Consider the following 17,530-nt stretch of genomic DNA (forward strand, 5'->3'; position numbering starts at 1 on the left):
AGAATTCCATAATTTGCACTTCATTGAAAGAAATGACGTGTCTCCTCTGCCTCGACCTCCCAACTCACCCATCTCTATACCACTCTTCTCACCATTCCTCAGAGGTAGCTCTAGGGGATTCAGTCCTCCAGCACCTCAATCAAGGGGATATTCTTTGCATATGAATCCCAGCTCATCAGTGTTAGCTGGGTATTTGGCTGTGGGAGATATCACAGTCATGAATAAATCTATTCTTACCAATCATTCCCAGGCTTACAGCAAAGGAGATGTAGGAGGTGGCAAGATGGGACAATAGTTAGGGAGCAGCCAGCTGCTGGTTAGCTTGGTCAATTGAAAGGGAAAAGAGGATGCAGTAAGGCTCTTGCGGTGCAGTGGTAGTGCCCCTACCTCTGAGTCAGGAGGTCTGGGTTCAAGCCCCACTTGATGCAGAGGTGTGTAATGACATCTCTGAACAGATTGATTACGAAAATATTTAAAGTCGGAGACAGTGGTGCATTGGGACTAATGATCCAGAAATCCACATGAATGTTCTGGTTGTATGAGCTCAAATCCCGTTGTGACAAACGGGTAAATTTTGAATTCAGTTGATTAAATCTGGAATTAAAAGCTAGTTTATGGTGACCACTATCTATTATTGTCAAAGCCCATCTGGTTCATGATGTCCTTTAGAGAAGGAAACCAGGCATCCTTACCTGGCCTGGCCTACATGTGACTCCAGACTCTCAGCAATGTAGTTGACTCTTAAATACCCTTTAAAAATGGACTAACAAGGCATGCAGTCGTATCAAGCTGCATCAAAGTTGAAGAAAAGGAATGAAATTAGACTGAGCACATTGCACCAAACTAAGATTTGGAAATGACAATGGCAACTGCAGCCCTGATGATCCTGCAGGATCCTTCTTACTAACATCTGGGGGGTTGTGCCAACATTGATAGAGCTGTTCCGCAGACTAGTCAAGCAATAGTCTGACATAGACAAATGTGAAGATTCATACCTTTCAGGAAATGCCCCTTGCCTATCATCACAATCCTTTGGTATATCCTGTCCTTCCAGCAGACTGACCTACCAGAGCTGGTGGCACAATATCATAGAATCCTTACAGTGTAGAAACAGGCCATTCAGCCCAACAAGTCCACACCAACCCTGACAGCATCCCACCCAGACCCACCCCCCTATAGCCCACCTAAGCAACACATTCCTGAACACAATGGACAACTTAGCATGGCCATTCCACCTAGCCTGCACATCATTGGGCTATGGGAGGAAACTGGATCACCTGGACGAAACCCACACGGACACAGGGAGAGTGTGCAAACTCCACACAGACAGTCGCGCAAGGGTGGAATTGAACCTGGGTCCCTGGTGTTGTGAGGCAACTGTGCTGCCCTAAATATAATATATACAGTTGGGAGGGAGTTGGCCTTAACATTTGAACATTAAGCCCAGTCCCCATGATCACTCATGGCATCAAGTTAAACATGCGCAATGAAGCCACCAACTAACCCTGTCTCAGCTGATGAATCAATTCTTGTCAATGTTGAACAACAGTCTGAAGTAGCACTGGGGATGCCAGGGATACAGAATATACTCTGGGTGGGGGGACTTCAGTAACCATCAGCATGATGGTTAGGTAGCACCAATACAAAGCAAGCAGGCTAATTCCTCAAGGAGCTAGCTATTAGACCAGGTCTTTGGTTGGTGATGAACCACCAAGAGGGTAAAACATATATATTTTCATTCTCACTGCTTTGCGTATCACCAATGCATCTGTCCATGATGGTATCAGTAAGATTGACCACTGCACAGTCCACGTAGAAACAAAGTCCCATCTTCACATTGAGGATTCCCTCCGCTGTGAAATGTAGCACTATCACATTTACCCAATTCTGCCATTACCATCACCTCGGGGGACCAACCCTGATTTAATGAAGAAGTTAGGAGGTCATGCCAGGTGCAGCAAAAGCCCTGCCTATAAGTGAAACATGATGATACAACACAGGTGCCAAACAGCAAAAGCAGGAAGCAATAGTCAGGGCTAAGCAATCCCACTGCTAACAGATCAGATCTAAGCTCTGAAGTCCTGCCACATGCTGTCCTGAATGGCGGTCGATGAATAAACAGTGAACATGGAAAAGAAGCTTCACAATTATCCCCAACCTCAGTGATGGGGGGCCCTGTACATCACAAAAGTACAAAAGATAACATTGAGGTACTTTCATCCTTCTTCAAGCATAAGTGCCAAGTGCTGAGTCCAACTCAGGCTCATCCTGAGGTCTCCAGCATCACAGATGCCAGACTTCTATCATTCAAATTCATTTTTCAAGATCTCCAGAAATGCCTGAAGACACTGGCTACTGCAAAGGCTACAGGCCCTAGCAACGTTTTGGTAATAGTACTGAAGACTTGTACTCTAGAACCAACCATGTCCCAAATCAATCATTTCCAATATGGTTGCAACACTGGCATTCACCTTGCAAAGTGAAAAATTATCCAGGTATGTCCTGTCCACAAAGTGTGAGACAAATTCAACTTGGCCAATTACTGCCAAATAAGTGTTACACCCAAAGTGAACAAAGAACAAAGAAAATTACAGCACAGGAACAGGCCCTTCAGCCCTCCAACCCTTTGCCGATCGAGACCCTCTGTCTAAACCTGTCATCTATTTTCTAAGGGTCTGTATCCATTTGCTCCCTGTCCATCCATGTACTTGTCCAAATATATCTTAAAAGGCACTATTGTGTCTGCGCCTACCACCTCCACTGGCAACGCATTCCAGGCACCCACCACCCTCTGCGTAAAGAACTTTCCACGCATATCTCCCGTAAAATTTCCTCCTCTCACTTCGAACGCATGACCCCTAGTAATTGAGTCCCACACTCCGGGAAAAAGCTTCTTGCTATCCACCTTGTCTATACCCCTCATGATTTTGTAGACTTCATTCGGGTCCCGCCTCAATCTCCAGCTTTCTAATGTAAATAATCCTAATCTACTCAACCTTTCTTCACAGCTAGCGCTCTCCATACCAGGCAACATCCTGGTGAACTTCCTCTGCACCCTCTCCAAAGCATCCACATCCTTTCCGTAATGTGGCAACCAGAAGGAGTCATCAACAGTACTATCAAGTGGTACTTGCTCAGCAATAACCTGCTCACTGATGCTCAGTTTCAGTTCTCGCAGGGCCACTCAGCTCCTGCCTTATTACAGCCTTGAACCAAACATGAACAAAAGAGTTGAACTCCAGAGGCGAGGTGAGAGTGCCTTTGACACAATGGCAACATTTAACAGAATTTGGGGTCGAAAAGGCCTCACAAAGCTTGAGCCAGTGCAAATCAAGGGAAAATGCTCCCCTGGTTGGAGTCATACTTAGTGCAAAGGAAAATGGGTATGGTTGTTGGAGGTCCATCATCTCAGTCCCAGGCAATCTTTAAAAGCATTTCTCAAGGTAGTGTCCTAGGCCCAACAAGTTTCAGCTGTGTCATCAAAGAACTTCCTTTCCTCACACAGGATCAGATATGGGCACGTTCTCCAACAGCACCATTCACAACATTCAGATACTGAAGGAGCCTGTTTCCATATGCAGGAACATCTTGACAACATTCAGACTTGGGAGACAAGCAGCAATAACATTCACATAACACGAATGCAAAGTAATGACCACCATCAAAAAGACAGAATCTAACCATTTCCTTATGACATTCAATGGCATTACCATTGCTAGATCACCCATTATCAACAACTTGGGTTGGCCATTGCTTAGAAAGTGAACTGGATTAGCCACATAAATGCAATGGCTAGGTCAGAGGCTAGGAATCCTGCAGTGAGTAACTCACCTCCTATCTTCCTCAAAACCTGTAAACCATCAGCACAAATCAGGAATGTGATGAGATTTCTCCACTTGCCTAGATCAATACAACTCCAGCAACACTCAAGAAGCTCAATATCATTCAGGAGAAATCAGCCTGCTAGATTGGCACTGCATTCCCCATCTTCAGCATCCACTCTCTCTACCATCAACACTTCAGACAGCAATGTGTACCATCTACAAGGTGCACTACAGCAATTTACCAAGGTTCCTTTAATAACGTATTCCAAATTCATGATTTCTACCACAAAGACAGGAAATGAATGACCACCTACAAGTTCCTCTCCAAGCCATACATCCAAACCCACTTTGCAAAGAGATTACTGTTCCTGCAACATCTTTGCACTAAAATTCTGAAAACTGTCTTCCTAAGGGTATTGTGGGTCTACCTACAGCACATGGACTGCAGCAGTTCAAGAAGGCAGCTCAGCACCACCTTCTAAATAGCCACAGGGATGACCAATAAATGCTAGCCCATGCAAGCGATGCCACATCCAATGAATGAATTAAAGGAGATTCATATCACACCTTTAATGTCATCAGCACATCCCAAAGTGTTTTACTACTACATTATTTTTTTAAGTGGTCTCTGTTGTAAAGCAAGAAATGTAGCAGTTAGTTTGCACGCAGTCAGTCCTTTCTGAGAGTCACCCAGTGCATTGAACAACTAAAGAAACAGGGAGTTCTAAAGGACTTTACTGAGTAACTAAACCTCATTCCTTGTGGACTATGGACTCTTTGCATCTATTTTATTCTGCAGGTCATGTTTTATTCGACATCTAATTCCACATATTCTGGGTGAGGACAGTCCAGTCATCTCACCTTTGATTGAACCATGAAGCAAAGAAATTTCATCTAAGCATCTAATGTGTGTGATGTTTTTGAAAGAAAAGATGCCTTTGGCCACAGATCAACAGCTGAACCCAGGGCTGTAAACTGTACCACAGCTCTCAGACAGTGTGCTCCTGTTACCCACAAGTGAACATTACTTGATGTTTATTTTTGAAGTTTTGCCATCAGTGTCCTTAACATTATGACATGCTAAGAATCATAAACACATGCTTAATGTCTTCTTCATTATCAGATTACAGCCCATGTATTATTCCTCCTTCAGTAACATCATTTGTACTGCTACGGATCTACTCAGTAAATATTTAAAACTTAAGTAGCTGTTACATTGTCTGTCTCTCTTTGTTACACAGTCTCCATTTGTTACAGTCTCCTAATTTATATGCGTGACAGACTGTACTTCAGTCTCTGGGTCTTGTACTGTCCCTGTTTAACCTCTCTGTGATGTACAGTTAAACAGCTTCTTGAACAGCTATTAAGCTACTGTCCATGTCATGCAGTCTCTTTGTGTGTTATGTAGTCTTTGCATTTTAAACAGTTTCAATGTGTTATACAAACTCCATGATACCATTTCTCTCTTGTTAAACCCTTTGTATTAAACAGTATCTACGTATACAGCCTCTCAATATGTTACAATCGCTGTGTCGTATACTCCCTGTATTAAAGAGCCTGTGTCTCTGAGTCAATTAATCTGTTAGTTACACAATCTCCAACTTTCTCTGCTTTACAGGTCCTCTCTGTGGGTGCCAATTGTTGAGTGCGTAACCCTTTTGTGTATGATAAAGGAGCTCAGTACTTTCCAGTACCCCCAACTCTGTTACAGACTGTACTATATGGCCTCATCATTGGCTCCCTGGATCTCTGGAGAAGAGGACTGAGAGACAGACAGAGGTTTAGCCGCCCCACTGTGTATCTCAGCCTCATGTTCCCTGGCCTTCGCTCGAAGTGTGGCAATGCTGCAGCTGCGGATCTGCTCCGGACTAGGATTGGGGCTGGAACTATCTCTGATTCCCCGGAACACTGTGTGGAAAGGAGCAGTGACCGTGACCTCCCTACAGTCAGCTTGTGATCCTGGCCAGGGGTAGCTGGCTTTCTCCATCTTGTGGATGTCGGCTTTGATCTCCGATCGGTCACATTTCTCCACCTGAACAGGACAGCTGCTGGGATCCTGGTCGCTGCTCTTCTCCCGAGATTTGCCCTGGATTTTCAACTGTCTCCTCATTTTAGCACGGCGATTCTGGAACCAAACCTGTGGAATGAAGCAGAGATAATAAGAACTGCAGATGCTGGAGAATCTGAGAAAACAAGGTATAGAGCTGGATGAACATAGCAGGCCAAGCAGCATCTTAGGAGCACGAAAGCTGGCATTTTGGGCCTAGACCCTTCATCAGAAATGCAAATGCTGCTTCGCCTGCTGTGTTCATCCAGCTCTACACTTATCTGTGGAATGAAGCCCTCAGTCAATTTGCTGATCATTAAACTGGGCATAAAGGTAAACGTTGCCAACTTATATTGTTCTTGAGTTCAGCACTGAGAGAGTACTGCACAGTCACTTGGGCTAAGGGCCAATCTGACTGTAAAACATCCCTTATTGTTTCAATGTAGACTGAGACGGAGGTGGATCTCTCAATGTAAATTCCTGAATCAATATTAATGAACCAGATCATTTTCTCATCGTTATTTTGAAGAACTAGTAGAGAGGGGAGGATGAGGTGGGAGAGAGGGTCTGGCTGAATTGCGGGGGAGGGGAGGGCAAGAGAGGTGGAGATGGAGATGGTGCGAGAGGTCTAGGCTGAATGTGGGGAATGGGTTGTGCGGGGAGAGGATAGGAGAGGCGAAGACTGAGGTGGTGGGAGAGAGCGAGGCTGAATGTGGGAGTGGGAGGGGGCAGGATAGGTAGACAGGGAGGTGGGGGAGTTGCGGGTGGAGGACTAGGCTGAATATGGGGAATGGGTTGTGTGGGGAGAGGATAGGAGAGGCGAAGACTGAGGTGGTGGGAGACAGCTAGGCTGAATGCGGGGAAGGAGAGGTGTGGGGGTGTGCAGGGGTGGTGAATTGGGTAAAGCTTGTCAAATCACAATCTCATGTTAATATTACCCTGTTTAATATTATCCTGTTTAGCATTATTGCCTCAGAAAGATCCAACAGTAATTTATGAAAGAAAAAAAAAGTACGTTGTCATGAAGTGTCAAAACATTGAATGAAACTGTAATTTAAGAACTATTAGAATGAAGGATAGAATTCAGCAGGTGCAGTTTGTGAGCTGGTAAGTGTGCTGTTTATAAACTGCACAACATCCTAAAACACAGCAACCTTCAACAGTATTAACAATAATCTAACGCTTCAGTATTTTCCCAGCCTCATCGTCCTCACACTTCTGCATCAAGAAATTTCCATTGTCCCGTAAGCATTTTCCTGCTTCCATATTCTCCAAACCACAACCCCTGATCTCTCCTCCTCGGTTCATCGCCACCCCCTCAGGACCCCCACTTAACCCTTGCCCCACCCCTCCCCACCACAGTCTCTCCCCCCGCCTTGAATCCAATCCGTTCCCACACTTCCCCTCACTCCATTCTCCTCCACTGCACTTCCTCCACTTGCCATCACTCCCTCCATCTCCCGTCACTCCATACTCCTTATCTCCTCCCCCACCCTGCACACCATTCCAACCCACACTCCTTCCCCTTCACTCCAGTCCCCTCCTCTCCCTGTGCTCCCCCACCCTACATTTCCCTCATTGTATCTATACTTACCTATCCTCGCACACAGATCCTTCCCATCTCCTGCACTTCTCCTTCCATTCCCTCCTCCTCTCCTGCACTGTTCCTCATCCCTCGCCCCACCTTTATCTCTCTCTCTTCCTCTCACGCTCATTCTCCATTGCTTGCTCACACATGTTCTGATGTTCCTATTCTTTTGAACTCTGGCCTCCCCATTGCTCAGAAGCTTTCACCTCTCGCTCCTGCACTCTGTTGATGCTGTCATTCTACACTTGTGGGGTTAAATGTTTCTGGAAGCTGTACCTGAACTCTGGCCTCGATGAGATCTAATCTGAGTGCCAGGGCCTCCCTCATGAAAATGTCTGGATACTGAGTTGTCTTGAATGCTCTCTCCAGCTCTTCCAGCTGCCAGCTGCTGTAGTTAGCTCGCGCTCGCCGCTGCTTCACTGGCTTTGAATCATCTTCATAGCAAAATAAAAATCACAAAAGGAAATTGTTTCTGCCCAAATCGTCAGGCTGACCCAAATGCACTGTCACAATGAATTAATAACATTTGAAATATCACCATTGTTGACACTGTCCACTATAAATAATCATGAATACAAGAAAGTGCCTTAAAAAATGAAGCTGATGTATTTTCTGGGCTGTTGATATGGGGCAAAGACGCTTTCAGATGGTATCGGGGGGATCTTTTCTGTTCCCTTGGATTAGCAGACAGTTTAACATCTGCAGCTGAACACAGCATCTTTGATAACATAGCATTCATTCCTTATTGCATCAAAGTCACTCAATTAACTATAAACTGCAAGATAATAAAATGTGAGGCTGGATGAACACAGCAGGCCAAGCAGCATCTCAGGAGCACAAAAGCTGACGTTTTGGGCCTAGACCCTTCATCATCAACTCAACAGTGCCAAAAACAAGTGATAAAATCTAAAATTGAATTGCACAGAACTCAAGACAACATGTAAAACATATTTTTTTAAATGTACAAATCAAAGAACAAAATATAACATAGATCAAACATGGTGCAAAAACTAAAATATTAAACACAAAAAAATGCAAAGAATGATTATTAAATCAAAACAGCTAAAACACACAGACATCAATAAATAATAAAACTGATCAAATATTCTGACCAAGGAATTAAATATAAAATGCACAGAAACAGAAAATAAACATAAAACAGATAATTCACGTAAGAAAATAAATTGAATGCTTGGAACAAGAAATTACACAGGCACCACAGAATAAAAAATAAAATGTAAGACAGCTAAAACATGCAGCTCAATCAATAAAACAAAAGGATAGAGAAAGGATAAACATAAATAGGCTAAATAGATGGGAATCATAAAAAAGTTAAACACACCACATAGAATATCACCAGAGCGATTAAAATTAATAAATAAAGCTCACAACATACTCAAAGCATCAAGTAAATCATTGAAGTTACAGTCATGTAACAAATAAAACAGATTTGGTGGAATGGAGGGATGGAGTACAGGTGGATGCAGTGGAGCTAAATTTCCGAATGTTGATGGGATGAAGGGAGTTCCTAAATTATGCTCAGGAAAAGTTTCTACAATTTCTACTCACCCAGCAAGAAAGATGGTATTGCTAGGCCTGGCATATGGGCCAAGTCAATCAAATATCAACTGGCGAACAGTTCAGAGACATTGATTAATGTAAAGACTTATATTGACTTTAGAAAGGAACAAGGAAGGATCAAACGAAAGAATAATTAACAGTGGGAAAGTTAACTTTCAGATCCATTGAAGTTGGCTTTCCTGCAGTCAAGATGTGTATCAGACCCAGATAAATCAGAACTGAAGGTGATCAGGAAGAACCAGACCTGAACAATGGGCTAACTTCAAAGTAGAGATAGTTTGGATACGAAGTAAATTACCACCAAGCAGAAAGGTAGAACAAAGAAATCAAGACTATCTTGATGATGAAAGAGGTAGAAACTATGATGAGGAAGAAAACACAACACATACTAGTTGGGTGGATAATACAACAGAGAACCAGGCTGATTATAGAATGTACAGAAGCAAAGCGAAAAAGCAAACAAAAGAAGAAAAGAGAGGGTATGGAAAGAGAACGGTAGTTAACATAAAAGTCTAGGCAAAAAAAAGCAGTAAAAAGAGAACTGGGTTGATTAGAGACTAAAAAGGTTTTTTCGCACAAAGGCAAGGGGCACAGCTGAGATATTAAATGAATACTTTGCATTTATCTTTAATAAAGTGGAAGACACTACCCAGGTCATTGTGAAAGAGAAAGTAATTAATATATGAACGGGTACATGATTAATGAGAATGAGACAGCAGACTGTCTGTGTGGACTTAAAAGTTGATAAAGAACCAGGTGCAAAGATGTAGCCAAGGATACTGATGAATACTAAGAATGAAAATTGCAGAGGTACTTCCAATAATTCTCCAATGAGGATGAGTAAACTGACCGCGGCAATTTGATTGTAAGGAACCATTCAAGTGGGGGCATGAAATAGTGGTGCGGGAGAGTATAATTGAAAAAATAGACACGGTACTCTGCAGTCGTGAGCAGGAGTCTTGAAGGCTAAGTCGCCTGCCCAGTGCCAGGGTTAAGTGTTGGAGAAGAAATTAGAGAGGGAGGGGAGTGATCCACTTGTCACCGTTCGCGTTGGTACCAACAACAGGACTAGAAAGGAGGTTCTGCTGGAAGATTTTAAATGGTTGGAAGCTAAATCAAAAAGCAGAATCTCCAAAGAAATAATTTGTGGATTATGACCTGAGACAGAGGCATCTGGCATAAAATCAAGGAGTTAAATACGTGGCTCAAAGAATGGTGTGGTTAGAATGGGTTTCAGTTCATAGGGCACTGACATCAGTACTGGAGTATAAGGGAGCCATTCCAGTGGGATGGGCTTTCAATGAACTATGCCAAGACTGGTGTCCTGGAGTATCAAATAACTAGGGCTGTAGAGAGGACAGCTATTTGGATAATGATATCCAGAGGGGGACTGAAAGGGACAGAGTACAATGAAAAAAAACCCAGCAGTAATTAGGGTCAGAATAGGAAAAAAAAACAATGAAAAGGGAAAATTAATGGCTCTCTAACTGAATGTACAGAGTAATCATAACAAAATAAATTAATTAACTTTGCACATATACAAGTTAATGGGTATGATCTTACAGCCATTACAGAGATATGATCAAAGCTGGAAGCTAAATAGTCAGGAGTGTGTGACTTTACAAAAAGATGCGGGGGGGGCAGGAAAGTGGGGTATTATTGTTGGTACAGGATGGAATAAGTATGATAGCAAGAAATGATCTTGGATTGGAAGACACAGAATCTACATGGGTGGAGGTAAGAAATAACAAAGGGGAGAGAAGACACTATTAGGAGTCGTCTATAGGATCCATAACAATAGCTACATGGTGAGACGCAAAATAAATCAGCAGATAATGAGGGTGTAGGACAAAGATAGAGCATTAATTTACAGGAATTTATTTTCTTCGAGGGTAGGGAATTGGTGGAATTCTTTACTGAAGAGGGCTGTCAATGCTGATCATTATGTATATTCAAGACTGAAATATGGGTTTTGGTCTTGCTTTGGAATGTTTTTGTTCCGAAATTCATGTTTAATGCTGTAGCAAACCCTATCTTTCTGTAGTCTATTCACAAATCACTGAATGAGAGAAAAATTGAAGTGTAGCCCTACATGAAAACACTGGACCCCTCTCTGGCAGCAGTTAGTTAAATAGCAAGGTGCCTGGTATGGAGAAATGGTAGCCTTTTTGCTGTGTGAGGGGTTGTGAGTTTGAGTCCCACTCTAGGAGATGAGTGCAAAAAATCAAGGTTGATGTGATCCAGTCAATACTGATGGAATTCTACATTGTCAAAGATACTAAACTGAGGCCCTCTCTGCCCTATCAAATTTTAAAAATTCAGTGGCACTATTTCCAAGAAAAGCATAGGAGTTCTCCTTGGTCTCCTGGCTAACTTTATTTCCTCATCAAGATCCCAAAAGCAAATTATATGGCCACTGTCATATTCTGTTTGGGTCAGCTTGGTCTGACGCATTTTTAACTTTGCTACAATGACTTCAAAACTCTTTTTATAAATAATGGAAGAACATAAACAAACTGCCAGTGACTATTAAGGTCCCGAATTTCTTTACCTCTGACTCCTTTCAGGCATCTGGTGGGATATTTACAAGATCTTGTACTTTGCCATCCATAAGTCAGCCTTCTAAATAGTAGATGCCATTTTTACCAAAGCTGCACAATCTATGCACTCTGGCACCGATAAGGCCAACCAGATACAGAGCTCTTGCCTTTGCTGCAGAGAATTATAGACTGTTTCTTTATGGCAATCAAGGCTCTAACATATAATCCTGAAATATTTATCAACCAGAAGGGAAACCATTCCCGTAATTTTAAGTTCTTGACCTTGTATGTTTATTGTGATGTGTGAACAAGATTTCCCAGAAACTGCCATAAATCCATCATGCTGCGTCACTCAAATCTACCATAGGTTTTGCAGATTGAATTGGTGCCTCTCTGAATTCAAGGCCTTCCGTCTAAGGACCTAGATGGTGATACCTTTCAGGAGACACTTACCAATGAAACTAAGGATAGTTCCCATAGAAGCCAAACCAACACAAGAACTATCAATGAACTACAAGAGCTATCAATGAACTACGGTCTGGCTGAAAATGAGATTATGGGGTCTGGACAGATTTGGGGCCATTTTAATGTAAATTATTTCTATTACAATCATAGAGCTGTACAATGTGGAATCAGCCCTTTCAGTCCAACTCATCCAAGCCAACCAGATATCCTAAATTAATCTCGTCACATTTGCCAGCATTTGGCACATATCCCTCTAAACCCTTCCTATTCATATACCCATCCACATGCCTTTTAAATATTGCAATTGTACCAGCCTCCACCACTTCCACTCATTCCATACGTGCGTCACCCTCTGTGTGAAAAAGTTGCCCCTTGTGTCCCTTTTAAATATTTCCCTCACACCTTAAACCTATGCCTTCTAGCTTTGGACTCACACACTCTGAGGAAAAGACCTTGGCTATTCACCCGCTCTATGCCCCTTTTGATTTTATAAACTTCTGTAAGGTCACCTCTCAGCCCCTGAAACTCTAGAGAAAGTAGCCCCAGACTACCCAGCCTCTCCCAAAGCTCAAGCCCTCTGACTGTGGCAACATCCTGGTAAGTCTTTTCTGAACCCTTTCAAGTTTCACAATATCCTTCCTACAGCAGGGAGACTAGAACTTAACACAGTATTCCAAAAATGGCCTAACCAACGTCCACAACATGACCTCCCAACTCCTATACTCAATGCACTGATCAATAAAGGCAAGCATACCAAACACCTTCCTCACTATCCTGTCTACCTCAGACTCCACTTTCAAGGAACTTCCAATCTGGACTTAAAATCTCTTTGTTCAGCAACACTCCCCACGACCCTACCATTAAATGTATAAGACCTGCTCTGATTTGCCTTTCCAAAATGCTGTCTCTCACATTTATTTTAAACAATTTCAGAATCCAGATCTGCATCTTTGTCAAAAACTAATCACTTTTTCTTGGGGCACAGCCTATCTGTGTATCAGGTTTTGTTGAAATTTGTCCCTTAGCTTTTGAAATATGTGGTTTACTGTGTAAGAAACACAGGGATCAAAACTTAGCAATAAAGAAACTATAATGCATGATAATCAAGAGGGAAAATATGACTGGTTTAAAAAATAGCTAATGGCTAAAATAGAGTACAACGCAACACATAAATCTTATAGGGCAAGAAATCAAATATGCAACAGCTCTACTACAGAAATCAAGAAGTAGACTATAAAGTCAATAAAACACAAAAATCAAGACCAAACACATAAAATGGGTAAAGTAACAGAGAATAAAGTCAAATGTAAGACCAATAAAACAGGAAACAAACAAATAAAAGATGAGGAAACATTTTACTCTGTACAGGGAACATTTAAACTTGGGATAACAAGACATATGAACCAATGAGACAAAACAACTAATAAATAACTATAGATGAATTATTCCCAGCAAGAAATAAAACATAAAACAGATAAAGCACATAGAAGAAAGAGCACACTACCAATAATTACAACAGGATTCATGCACTATAGGTTGCTGAAGTTAAGATGAGTAGAGTGAGAAACAAAATACAACACAGTTAAAATGTGAAGTGTGAATCAGATATCAGTACAGTGGAAGAAATAAGACAGACTTATAAAACACTCACTGTTGGAAATGAAATACATGACAGATGAAATGCTCAGTGCAGTAGACTGCCTATAAAATTGTTTCACATAAAATACATACGAAAATATAAAAAGCAAGAAACAAAATTTATAACAAATAATAATAGAGGAGTAAAAGCAATATATAATGGATAAAGAACAGAGCAGGAAGGTACTGCAGGTAAAATGAGCAGAGCAAGAAATAAACCACAAACATATTGCCAAATATTAAACAATGCAAATCAAACAAATAGGGAATGTGTAAAATATTTGGATCAAGGCATTGAAGAGAAAACAGACAAAAAGAAAGCAAAATGCCATTGACATAAAACAGAAGGGATATAAAACAGAACATGAAATTAAATAGAAAAGATATAAATCACACAACAAGAAATGACTTCTACAACTGCTTAACTTGCACAGAACAAGTAGTGCATAAAACACGTTGGACATGAAATCCATCCTGAGAGGTAGCACAGCAAGTGTATATTAAATGGATAGCCCCATTTACAGCCATATAATTTTATTTTCTATTGAAGTCAACAGAAAAGAAAATAAGACAGGATGTAAAGTGGAATTCCCTATCATCTACCAACTGAGCTACCTTTGAAGATGAATCTTACCCCCACTAGACTGGTCAAACAATAAAATATACAATGGCTACTACCTGGAGAATAATCAATGATTTTTGAGGACAGGTATAATCCACTGGAAAGATATTAAATAAAATGATAAAATGTACAGTGTGAGATATAGTTTACAGAGATTAACAAACAAAACTACGAAAATGCACAATGTGAGCAGCATAATAGACAACAGAACTAGCAACAAATGAAACATAAGTAATGAAATACCAAAGAAACTGAAGAAGTGAGATAACAGATAAACACAAAAGAGTCATTATAAATGAAATCTCATACAAATAAGCCAGGCAGAATTAACAAAGAAATATGACAAGTACAGAAATCACAAAACAATAACCTAAAAAGGATAAACCACACTGAGCAATATTTCAGAACATTGAAAGCACATGACACCAGCAACACACTGAAAAAAATACATTCAGAAAGAAACTAATAAAGATGCAGAACAAGTCAGATGCACAGCAGTAAATGAACTCTAAAATTGGTGGAACAACCATTCATGGACACCAAAACATGACACAGACAGATAAGAAATAAAATCTAAAATAGATCAAACACATCATGCAGTAATCAATTCTGAAGCAAATAAAAGGCGCAAGGAAGAAATCAAATTTAAAACAGCAAAAGCAAAATATAAGATAAAACATGCAGATTAATGCATAAAAAAGACCAAATCTGCATTGGAGTTAATTAAATTGAAGAAAGATTATTACTGGGGAATAAAAACTCGAATATAAAACAAATATAGAACAGAAAATAACACAGAAAACTTCTGCTAGACAAATAAGTAAATATAAATTAAACGTTGTTACATTTAATGCCATGAAGTGATTACATCAATGTAACTCTTGCAGATTTGATGTATAGGCAAGTTAATCAGAAGCTGACTTTAATTGATTGATTTCTTCCAGTGATTGCAGCAGAGCCCTGGATACATTTTACTATCTTTTAATAAACTTTCAGGCAACGCATACGAACACGAGATAGAATAATCGGTGTTAGAATGGAGCAGACGTGGGGCCGTTGAAGATAGTTTTGTATCTCTCAACTTTTACATCCACTAGCCAAGTAATGAAACTTTCCTAAACTAGGGCTGGATCAATCAGTTAACTAAGCTAGAGGGTAAACCTACACGTTTCAGCAAGAATGTTCCAGCACACACAGAGAGACAAACAAACTGAGGTTGTTTATTATAAACAGATAAACTAACACGTCCAGGGTCTCGCACATAAAAGCCCGCGTTTTTAGGTGAAAATATCTTTCTGAATCCCACGAAAGTCGCTTTGTTGTTTTCGTTCCTTTCTTTATTGAATCTTCCATCTCTTACGAAGTCTTTAGTTACTCTTCTTGCTCTCCTCGGGTCTTCAGCCTCCACTTTCCTCTCACTCACTGCCCGATCACTCCCCCCGCTCCCCTCCCTGTTGACTCCCCTCTGCCGGTTGTTTTAGTGTGCGTAATCATCTCTTTTTGGGGTTCTCTCAGACTTTCTTTATCTCAGCTCTTCATGTCAGCCTGTTGCATGGGCCATCTCTACTTTTCCCTTATATTCTTCCTCCAAAAAGACATCCTGCAATTCCTTTTGGATTCGCTCACTGATTCCCTATCGTTGCTTTCGTCACTTTTATCCATTAGCTTGTTTCCCATTGTGTCTACCTCACGTTCTCTCCGCTTCTCGCCCACACAACTCTCTCTCTCTCTTACCGGCCCAGTCGGGGCTATTATGGGGTGAACGCAGGTAAATCGAGTCAGGATACAGTTCAAACCTGCTACTGATCTGGCTGCATTGCGGACAGACACGAGGGGCTGAATGACAGTTTCCTGCTCCTCCTTCTCTTACACAGTCTCTCTCTCTCTCTCTCACACACACACACACACACACACACAGAGTTAAGCTGACTCTCCCCTCCCCCCTCTCTGTCTTACCGGAGTATTCGGACACTCCGGCCAGTCCAGCCGCCTGTGTAGCGAGCAGCAGCGCCTGTTTGCACGGATCCGGGGGAGCGTAACTTTGCAGCAGGTCGTAGCTGAGGATGGGAGCGGGAGGCAGGAGAACACTGGAGAGCGGGGACGAGGGGATCCGGCCAGAGAACGCTGGGCAGATGTGGCCTGTGTGAGGGGGGAAGATCCCAGTGGCGAGTGCCGGGGGCAGGAACTGGCCGAGACGGAACATACTGGAGATGCCACTTGAGGCCAAGTAAATGTGTGTGTGTGTGTGTGTGTGTGTATACCTGTGAGGGAGAGACACAGAGAGAGTTGGCGGGGTCCAAACTCACCTGAAACTCACTTCTGAAGAAAAAAACACCCTCCCTCTGAACCACGTCATCCTGAGTTTCAGCACCTCTGACAGACTTCAAAGTGAGCTCTTCAATCAGCTCCGAGCTTAAGTTCCTCTGTCAATAGCTGAAGCCTTCATCTGCTTGCTCTGCACTGACCCACACAGCTCAATCTCTGCCCAGCCCCAGTGAATTGCAAAAGGTAAACAGGTTTCTCCCTGCACCTTCCTTGCAACATCATCTCTCCGTCCAACACACCCCTGCCCCCACTTCTCCAACCAAAGTAATCCCAGAGTGGGGAGACCATCGGTGGGCTATTAGTTATCAGCTCAGCGCTGCTCCTCGCTCAGAGATAGGCTCAACCAGTCTAAAGAATTCACTCCAAACATGTAATTCACTCCAAACTGTAAGTGACCTCATACAGGATAGAATCTGCCCAGGGCGAACTTGGTGGAGCCAGATTTTTGTCCTCAAGTCTGAAGGAGGGTCACTAGACTCCAAACATTACTCTGAAGAAGGGTCTAGGTCCGAAACGTCAGCCTCCCTGCACCTCTGATGCTGCTTGGCCTGCTGTGTTCATCCAGCTCTAGACCTTGTTTTCTCCAAACATTAACTCTTGTTTTCTCTCCCCACAGATGCTACAGCATCATACAACACGGAAGCAGACCCTTCCGTCCAACCAGTCCATGCTGACCATAATCCCAAACTGGACTAGTCCCACCCGCCTGTGCTTAGCCCATATCCCCCCAAACATTTCTTATTCATGTACTCATCCAAATGTCTTTTATATATTGTAACTGTAACTGCATCCACCAGCTCTGCAAGTTCATTTCACACACTGACCACTCTGTGTAATAACAAAATACCCCTCATTTTTTTTAATCTTTCTTCTCTCACCTTAAAAATATACCCACCTGGT

The 17,530-nt window shown here is 42.1% G+C and overlaps 1 protein-coding gene across 1 annotated transcript; it reads right to left on the bottom strand.

Annotated features, from left to right (window-relative positions):
• Positions 1–4,988: 4,988 nt before the first annotated feature.
• si:dkey-43p13.5 (homeobox protein unc-4) lies at positions 4,989–16,508 on the bottom strand. The gene is made up of 3 exons (XM_048552654.2): positions 16,262–16,508; positions 7,736–7,893; positions 4,989–5,961 (listed from the first exon to the last, which is right to left on the bottom strand). The coding sequence occupies exons 1-3, from the start codon at positions 16,506–16,508 to the stop codon at positions 5,542–5,544; spliced, it is 825 nt and encodes a 274-aa protein (XP_048408611.1). The 3' UTR covers positions 4,989–5,541.
• Positions 16,509–17,530: the final 1,022 nt, after the last annotated feature.

This window comes from Stegostoma tigrinum, chromosome 23, assembly GCF_030684315.1.
Source record: "Stegostoma tigrinum isolate sSteTig4 chromosome 23, sSteTig4.hap1, whole genome shotgun sequence".
NCBI lineage: Eukaryota > Metazoa > Chordata > Chondrichthyes > Orectolobiformes > Stegostomatidae > Stegostoma > Stegostoma tigrinum.